The sequence below is a fragment of the Centrocercus urophasianus genome, unplaced genomic scaffold (assembly GCF_019232065.1).
Source record: "Centrocercus urophasianus isolate 14NV4802_14NV808 unplaced genomic scaffold, USGS_Curo_1.0 seq_55, whole genome shotgun sequence".
NCBI lineage: Eukaryota > Metazoa > Chordata > Aves > Galliformes > Phasianidae > Centrocercus > Centrocercus urophasianus.
The window spans coordinates 1,168,966-1,178,336 of NW_024885144.1; the positions used below are offsets into that span (position 1 = coordinate 1,168,966).

Sequence of the window (9,371 nt, forward strand, 5' to 3'; positions counted from 1 at the left end):
CCCCAGCTCCCGCTCAGGCCCGGCCCGCCGTCGCTACGGCGCGTGCTGGGGGCGCCATAGAGCCACGGAAGTGCTGCGGGGCTAGAGCGGCACCCGGAAGAGCTGCGGGTTGAGAGAGCGGCACCCGGAAGTGCTGCGGGGTGAGAGAGCGGAACCCGGAAGCAACCGCTGGGTCGTCGCTCGGTGCGGGGAGGCTGCGCGGTAATGGCGGCGGGCGCGTGGGGCGGCGGGCGGCTGGGCGCGGGGCGGGCGGGCTGCGGCCTCTGAGGCTGCCGCCATGTACGCTGCCGCCGCCGTCGCCGCCTCGCCGCCCAGGCGGGACTTCATCTCCGTCACCCTCAGCCCGGAGGAGGCGCCGGGCGCCGGCGGCTACAACAACAGCAAGGCCTGGAGGCGGCGCTCCTGCTGGCGGGTGAGGGCGGCGGGCCGCGGGCTGTGCGGGACGGGGCTGCCGTGCAGGGGTGAAGGGAGCGGCTTCCATCGCAGTCGGGATGTCACGGTGGGGAGCTGGAGGCGGCGGAGCAGGAGAAGCGTTCTGTGGGGTGCGTGGGGCGGAGCTGCGGGGCGGCATCGTCTGCGCTGGGGCGTCCACGGCCTCTGGCCCTTATGGAGGGAGGGCTGTAGGAAGCGCTGTGAGGTGCGGGAGGTCCGTAGGAAGCTGCGGGTTGTGGCTTTAATGCCGAAGCTCCCTGTTTGCCAAAGGCAGTAACTGGAAGCAGATTCCTGCTCTGATGCATTTTGCTTCTGTTCTTAGAAAAAGCAACAGAATGGTAGCTTAAGTTAATGTTTAACTCCGACCTCTTTGTCTATGGATTGGAGTTCTTGGGTCTGACTTTTCTGTTAGGTTGATGTGGGATTTGATGTCTGGTTTTCAGTGATTTGGTCTAAATACTTCATTTTTTGTCCTGTTTTGGTTTTGTTCATTATCCTGTTGGCTCACCTTATTTTGTATGGGTTGGTGGCTTTTCTTCTGGTGACAAACCATTATGTATGACAGTTCTACAGATGTGTTTTTGAGATGCAGTGCGCCATACTTTTCCTCGGCAGCAGCTGATATGAAGCTTATTTAAAGCCTTTCTTCTTTGCTGCAGTAATATTTTTAGCTTTCCTGCCACGTTTTCTGTTTTCATTTTGCACGTCAGTTCTTTAGTAGCGCTGGGCAGGAAGGGATGAGATTTGTGGCGTGTTTCCAAGTTGACATCTGGGCAGATGCTCAGCGCAGCTCAGGCAGGGCTGTGCTGGAAGGCAGCTTGCTGCAGATGCTGCTGCCTGGCAGTCTCAGCATGTGGCATTCGCCAGGGCTCTTGCAGCAAGCAGCTCTCCTGTTTCACCACACTTGCTGTGCTGTAGGGCAACATGTTGTATTTCTGTTTTCTCTGTCGTTGGAGGAAATAAGCAGTGAACTTCTCTGTTGGAAAAAGAGGGTAAAATTAAACTTAGTTTTGTGGTCCTTGCTCTGAATGGACAGACAGGAGTTTAGTTTTGGTGGAGTGGGTTCTTAACGTCGTGCTAAATTTTCTTCCTCTTATTTTTTCTCTGGAAGAAATGGAAGCAGCTGTCTCGACTGCAGCGGAGCATAATTCTCTTCCTGTTTGCCTTCTTGACGGTCTGTGGAGTCATTTCATACACAAGTGTGGGGGAACCGTGGAAAAGTACGTGTTCTGTATGGCTGTAAATTACTTGAATGTAGTGTTACACTGAAGAGATTTTGGTAGTGCTTCTGAATAGTGTTTATTGTGGTGACAGTGGCTGATTTTGTCCATTGCAGTACAGTTATGACGTGTTTCAATGGGTTTGCTTAATCAGAAGTATTTTTCACGCCTCTGTGTTGGCTTGACTGAAGAACATTTTGTTTAAGTTGATAAAGGTTTGGAGGCTGTGAATGTTCTTTCCATAACGTTTGTGTGTAGGTATCAGTAACTCCAACCTAAGCAGCAGGATAAGATGGTTTTGATTGTCTATAAGATCTGAAGTTCCAAGGTTTTCTACAGTACGAAGGCACATTTACCTTTGATTCTTCTTGCCCGTATTGTGAAGCAAGGTTAATGGCAATTACAAGGCACGTGCCTTTCAGCAGCCTCCTTTGACTTCAGGAATTTGTTAGTACCAAGTGCTACTTTGTATTTAAGAACTGTAGCATGTTTCATCCCTGTTTCATGAAAAAAAAACTGTTTGGAGGAGCTCTCACGTGGAATGCAGGCTGTTAGAAATCCCTAGCAGAGCAGAAGTTGATTGCCTTTGCTGAGCATTTTCATGTGTGTAGGTTTAACAAACAAACCATCGGATGAGCACGGAACAGAACCAGATGCTCCCAGATTAAAGCTGGCGAATCCAGCTGTGCTCCCAGCGCCCCAGAAAGCAGATGCCAACGCCGCAGACTACCCAGAGCTTTCACCTCAGGTATGAGGAGAAGAATTGGGATTTACAGACTGCCGAGGAGTTTGTGGGAGGTGCAGAAAGCGATACCTTCCAGTGGTTGTTGTGGGAAGGAATGTTACAGCTTTCGGTGAAGACCTGCTGTGGGCTCAGTGCTGTCGTCTCAGAACGGCTCTTGGCACGGTCTTTGTGTCCTGGCTTTAACTTTTTGATCCGAGTGTTCATTTTACTTCTTCACCGTCAGTGACACACGTCAGAGCGGTAGGACTGTGTGCCACGTTGGCTTTTTACTGGAGGCTTCACCTACGTGCTGTAATGAATTTGTCTGCACCTGGAATGCTCTGGATGTCAGTGTCACAGCTGTGAGGTGCCTGAGCGGCGCAGTGGCTGGCTGTGACACGCAGGGTGCAGTCGGTGTCGCACTGAATTAGCACAGCTTCTGTGATAGCTGGAAAAATAGCAAACAGAACGGGTGTTCAGTGGGTTGTGAAGGGTTACATTTGTGTGCAGTGTGATGAGAAAGAAACAAGAATTGGCTGTTTGGATTAGCAGAGCAGAGGACTGCTGGGTGCTGCACATATGCTTGTGTGGCTCTTTGTCTATTTTCCTCATGAACTGTTAAATGAAGAAAGAAATCAGAGCTAGCATCACCACCAACACAAAGATGCTGCAGCATCAAGGCAGATTTTGCATGCTGGTATTGTATCAGGATGGATGCTTTTGGCTTATGGATTGAATTTTACCGTTTGTGTGAAGTACTGAGCACATTTTTTTCTTCTTTTTCTCAGAAGAAACCAAGATTACCCCATGGTCGGCGTAATCCTTCCCATTTTCAGATCAAGCCCCCATGGGGGGATGTGAGGCTGCAAACCCGCCATGACACCAGCAAGGCAGCAGAAGAGCCAGTCCAGGCTGATAAACAGGAGAAAACAGAGAAGTCTGTTATCAGGTAGGAGGGTTTCCAGCAAGTCACAACATTCTTTTTTCATTTTCTTTTTTTTTTTCTTTTTTAAGATTGTAGTTATTTCATTTTTTTTATTCCCCTGCTCCCCATTGGTATCCATTGGACACTGTTGGAGTGAAAACTGTGTTTTGTTGTCTGTCTGAAGTTGATTTTTTTCTGTGTATTGTTCTTCAGTTCGGTGTGACAGTGTTTGCTATTGGTAGTTTCATTTATTGAATTAGGGGGAATGTGCAGGCGTTCTTTTTTTATTCTTTGCATTGTAGAACTGCAGAGCATTGGAGCCCTGCTAGATGGTCTGCATTTCTAATGCCTTCTGACACTGTTAATTCCCTGCAGAATTTTCAGCACGTGTGCATTTCTTCCATTTGTTTTGCACTTGATGTAATAGCATAAATACAATAACACGACCTCTCTGTTTCTGCAGTAGACGTGGGGAGCTGTGCTGGTCAGAGTGTTGGTTAGGGGTATCATGCCAGACAGCAAAGCTAGTCCCAGGTGGACCTGGCAGAAGCTGTGGACGTGTGTGCAGCTGTTTACACAGGACTGTGTTGTGCTGATAAAGGGTTATTCCCTAAGATACCACTGAAATCTTTTGGTTTGGGAATAATTGAAAAGATTTAAGTTGGACATAGAAAAGGCTGTCAGTAGTTCAGCAGATGTGCTTAATTAAGATTTGGGAACAGTAAGTTAGGGCACAGCTCCCAACAGGGCCCATCCACAGCCTTGGTACCTCCAGGGATGGGCATCCACAGCTCTGGGCAGCAGTGCTGGGGCCTCACCGCCCACTGAGGAGAGGATTTCCTCATAACATCTCACCTAAATCTCCCTTGCTTTAATCTAAAATCATTCCATCTTGTCCTGTCAGTGTCTGCCCGTGTCGTACAGTGGAATCAAAGTTAACCTATGTATGTACAAACCACAGTGGTTGAGGTGGTTTGATCTTGATGTGGACCTGGCTTGACTGGAAGTGTGTTCTGAAAGACTTTTCCTTCTGGAGATTCTTAATGGAAACCTCTTCCAGTTGATGTAGGCTTCTGTGTTTGTGTGCAAACGTGTGTAAGCCCTTGGTGTGGAAGTGACTGCTGTAAGTGGCCAGTCCCTTGTTTTATTCGTGGGCTTTATTCCTGGCTCTCATTTCTATGGCACTAATTGTCAGTGGCTGCTATGGTCATTTCAGAATTGGGTTGGTAACAAAATACTTTAATGCAGCAATCTCAAATGTCTTGCTGCTTTAAAGAAAAGTTCTTCAGTTTATTAAATTCTGTTGTTAAGATCTTAATGAAATTCCAGCAGCCTGTGTAAGACACTTCTCTTAATCCAGCACAATTTCTCTGGTGTAAATGACTTTTTCTTTTAGTGGAAAAGTTATAGAGTGGACAACATGGTTGTTTTGACCCTTGATACAAAATCCAAAGTGTACTGAAAAATAGTAAGTCTCATTCATTTGCATGACTTAATGTGAGCGAGTGAAGCACTGATGTCAGCCTCTTGCATCTGCAGCTGGAGAGGAGCAGTGATAGAACCTGACCAAAGCAGTGAACCTCCATCTAGTAGAGTAAAGGAACCAGAAAAACCTTCATCTGTGGAAGGTGAAAGCCAGAAAGAACCAGGTGAGTGGAGCACCCTTATTCCTGTTCACTTCTGCTGTTGAAATTATCCAGCTCCTCCTCTCACATCATTTTTGTTGTCATTTTTGTTTGTTTCTGTTTTTCCTTTATGGAAATAGAATTCTGCCACAAGGACACAGGAATGAAAACTGTGGGAAAGATGATTTACCTGCGACGTTCAGCAAACTTTTCAGTGTCCTCATTCCACCATGACACCTTTCCTGCTCATTAGTTTTCAGAATTTTGATTGAGTTTTGAGTCTCAGTGTTGATTTTGATTGAGTGTTGAGTCTCAGTTTTCAATGCTGAATAAGAATTATTCTGCTGCACATGTAAAACTTAGCTCACGTGTTTGGTGCTGTGGCAGGAAACAGATTGCTGTGGCTACAGTGGACAGACTGTGTGTGAGCAGCCTGCAGAGCTGTGTATGTGCAATTGCTTGCAGTTCACTGCTACCTCTGCCTCACAAACGGCCCGTCTGCTTCTGGACATCCTGTCTTTTAGGTGCTTAGCATGTTCTCCTGCATACATTATCAGGACAGTAACTACAGGGGGGCTTATTTACTTACATGCAAAGGTAGGTGCTTTTCCCCCCAAACTGTGCACTTCTGTGCAGCTGTTTCCTCTAAAAGTCTGAAGCAAGGTTCTGGTAAGGGAGAGAGGCTTCTGATTTGGGACTTCTGTGTTTCCTTGCCTTGAGATGATCCTGATGCACTGGGAGCACAGTGGAGATGTCTCTGGTTTCATCCCTGAACTTCTGACTTTTGGGTGCTTCTCTCTCCCATCAATTTCATCTCAACGCATACAAGAGAAACCAGAACAATGTACCAAAATACTTGAACTGCATGTTTTCCTGCTTTGTTTGGACACACACTATATTCTGATTTTCTTTCCTAGCTTTTTTGCTTTTCTTAAACAGTTTCAGTAGTATTGAAAATAAATTTTAGTGCCAAACCTTTGTGATCTTTCCTACGGGAGGAGCCAGGAAAGATGGTCCAAAGAGAGAGGGCTCAAAGGGGACACCCTCCTTTTTTCAGCAGTGTTTCCTTTTGTTCTGCAAATCCAGGGAAAGTGATTTCCTCCCTGAGTGAAGTTGAACTATTTTTAAGGCTCGCCAGGAAGCTGCAGAAGTTGTTTGTGTAGTTACTGTCCTGGTGAAGTCAGGAACCCGTTGTGCTGCTTTCTGAGTTCGTGTAAGGAAGTTCCTGTGTGATAAATGTGGCGCAGCACAAAGTGATGGATTTGGTGTGGACTGATGTGATCGTGATGGGGTTGGTTACACTGCTGGATGTTTCCCCCTCTGGAATTCTGTTTGTAACTTGGAAATTTCAGCTGGTGAGCTTGAGAATTTAGTTGTTCAGTATGGACTGTAAGTTCAATTCTGTGGTGAATTGCAAGAAAAGACTCCAGCTGAACTGTGGAAAAAGACGTGGATTTGCCCAAAATAGGAGATATCTATTTTCTTTTTCCTGATTTTAAATGGAAAGCTCTAGAAAAGTGATTTTTTTTTTTTTCTTTTCTTTTTTTTTGGAACTGACTTTAAAAAGTAGCAGAAATTAATGAATTAGGGAAAGTGAAGAAAAAGTGTGTGTGATAAATGACGTGAGGACTTTACTGGTTGCCACATGTGTGCAGCAGCTGAATTACAGTTGATTTGAAGACTTAATTTTGGTGTTTCCTGATTTTCCCGTTTTTGAGCTTTAGCAATTCTCATCTCGTTATGTTTTAACATGTATTTGGAGAAATGATGTCCGTGTGTATTCTCTGTGCCTACTTCACTTGCTGACCACAGATACCAAGTAGTTATCCCACGTACAAAAGGTTGTGCTGAAAAGAATAAGCTGAGCATGTTTTCACAGAGTCACAGGATTGCAGGGGTTGGAAGGGAGCTGCAGAGCTCATGGAGTCCAACCCCCTGCCCAAGCAGTTCCTACAGCAGGTCGCACAGGTCAGCATCCAGGCAGGTCTTGAACATCTCCAGAGCAGGAGACTCCACCACCTCCCTGGGCAGCCTGGTCCAGTGAACTTTTCTTACCGTACAGTTCACAGAGATTTAGAATAAGATTTATTTGGGTGTGATTTGGTGAAATGGTGTTTGACGTTGCTGCAGAACTCCTGAGCAAGATGTTCTCCTTTGCAGTGCCCATAAACGAACGCCAGAAGGCTGTGATAGAAGCATTCCGCCACGCGTGGAAGGGGTACAAAGATTTTGCCTGGGGCCATGATGAGCTGAAGCCATTGTCCAAGTCTTACAGCGAGTGGTTTGGCCTTGGGCTCACCTTAATTGATGCCTTGGACACTATGTGGATTTTAGGCCTGAAAGAAGGTAATCTCTTGCTTCTCTGTTCTCACCCCTGAAACTCTTTGTTTTCTATTCAAGCCGTGTGTGGTTAGAGATCTTTGAGGGGAACGTTGATTACATGTGGCGATAGGAGTTTTTCTGTCAATTTTATATATATAAAGTTCTAAACACACACAAACAATGTGCATTTATATATATATGTAACCCTACAGCCCTGTATGAACAGCCACCATTGCTCTTGGGTTAGTTTGTTTAAGCTAGAAAAGAGTATTCAACTATTGTGTATAATATGTGTGCTAGAAACTGAGGAATGGGTGGATAGGCCACTTTGTTTTGTTTCTATACTGATTTATGTTGATGCTGTTGCACAGCCATCAGCCTTAGGTTGATGAGATCTCCTGAGATCTCCTAGCTTGTGTGTGATCATAGCTAGTATCAGCATTTTGTGTCAGGACTGAAGAAGTTTATGTAAGGATGGAGGAGGAGTAATCAGTACCCCCTTTCTGAACTGCTCTACTGTCTGCGTGTTTTTTTCAGATATTTTGTAAGTAAGGCTGCTTTAATAAGTGTTAGAAACAGATTTCAAATAACTAAGCCAAAAAAATCTGTAATTCTCTTGGAGAAAACATGCTTGATCAATATTTAAGTGTGGATGGGTTGCCGTCTTGTTTTTTGTTTTGTTTTTAAGATGGTATTTGAAAATGTATGGAACTGTAGCTATTGAACGATGGTAGCCCTCTTTGTAAGCTTAGGTAAACCACAGCAATCTCAGTGTCATGGTGGGAAGAGCAGAGCTGCAAGTGAGGGCTCAACAATGAAATTATACGTGCTTCTGTCTTTTCTTCCTTGGGAGTTTGTGCAAAAATACTGTATGAAACAGAAAGTCTGCATCATATCTGCTGCTGTGTCTTGAGCAGATTGTCTTGAAGTTTCATCAAGTTGTCAGCATGCTGCTTTCTCATGAAAAATTAATTGGGAATTGCATAGAGCTTTTAAATTATTAGCAATTTAAATGTGTTGAGAATGGGTTCTCATTGAAGATTGCTCTGTTTTACAGCAGTTCTTTTGCTGATTGCCTCAGAAAGCTCTCGAGGTTTCTTTTGAATAACAAATGCTATCTAAATGAATGTTCTGTGTGAGGTAGCTGATTTTTCTTACAGACTGATGGATGCTAATGCCTTTGTGACAGAGGACGCTGTGTTTCTGATTATTCTGCTGGGTAATAATGGACAGCACAGACTTTTGTGTGATGCTTCTCAAGTAGACTGAGAAGAATATCTACAGCGAATCCCAAACACGTCAGCGGTGAACACATAAAAATGCTGCATAAACAATCCTGGCTGCTCTGGTTGAAATCCTTTGCTGAATTTGGGTCAGCTCAGGCCTTATTCCAGAACACAGCACGTGGCTGTTTCATGGTTTTTTTTCCTTTTTCTTTCTCCTACTTCCCAAGGACACACAGGCATCCTTTTGCTTAATGGTCTGTGGAACACCTTCCGTTTCTGGGGAACAGGTTGTTCTGTGACTCACGAGCCAGAGTTTGTGAGGCGATTTAAGATAGCTCAGCCTTTGGGTTAGAGATGTAAGCCAGCTCACACGGACCGCAGAGTCAAACCTGTGCAAAAGCAATCATCAGGAGGTACGGCCGAAAAGCTGACTGTCAAATACAAAACATCCCTTTTTTTTTATTTTTAATACCTTTCTGAATTAATGTATTAATAAGTGAATCTGAATTAATAAGTGTACTAAACTACCACTTTTGTTTCTGTGGAAAACGCTGCAGACAATCTGAAATTCTGTGTGTGGGTTTTCTGAGTTAAATGCTGAGCTGGGAGACAGGGCTGCCCAGGGTACTGCGAGGCCAGAGGAGGTAATGGCTGTTAATTGGAAATGTTATGGCTATCTTGATGGATGACAACATTGGTTTACAAAAATTCAATTTAATATTTTTTGAGGACTGTTGGTGGAAGTGTCACAAATTGTCTGACAAGATGGACTTGAAAGGTCTCAATTTCAGGACTACGTTGAGCTGGGCAGGCTGAAGTAGTGGGCCCATGTGAAGCCGTTGAGGGTCAGTAAGGCCAAGTGCAGGGTGCTGCATTGGGTCAGGGCAATCCCAGGTA

The 9,371-nt window shown here is 45.1% G+C and overlaps 1 protein-coding gene across 1 annotated transcript; it reads left to right on the forward strand.

Annotated features, from left to right (window-relative positions):
* Positions 1 to 259: 259 nt before the first annotated feature.
* MAN1B1 (mannosidase alpha class 1B member 1) lies at positions 260 to 7,319 on the forward strand. The gene is made up of 6 exons (XM_042835886.1): positions 260 to 412; positions 1,544 to 1,652; positions 2,264 to 2,400; positions 3,165 to 3,325; positions 4,841 to 4,950; positions 7,087 to 7,319. Exons 1-6 carry the CDS (start codon positions 278 to 280, stop codon positions 7,302 to 7,304), a joined length of 870 nt encoding a protein of 289 aa, XP_042691820.1. The 5' UTR covers positions 260 to 277; the 3' UTR covers positions 7,305 to 7,319.
* The last annotated feature ends 2,052 nt before the right edge of the window (positions 7,320 to 9,371 follow it).

Excerpts from the sequence above, each read along its gene's own strand:
- MAN1B1 (XM_042835886.1), top strand. The coding sequence starts at position 278 with ATGTACGCTGCCGCCGCCGTCGCCGCCTCGCCGCCCAGGCGGGACTTC. Across the intron at positions 413-1,543 it reads GGCGGCGCTCCTGCTGGCGG|AAATGGAAGCAGCTGTCTCG; the intron begins GTGAGGGCGGCG and ends TTTCTCTGGAAG. Across the intron at positions 2,401-3,164 it reads ACCCAGAGCTTTCACCTCAG|AAGAAACCAAGATTACCCCA; the intron begins GTATGAGGAGAA and ends TCTTTTTCTCAG.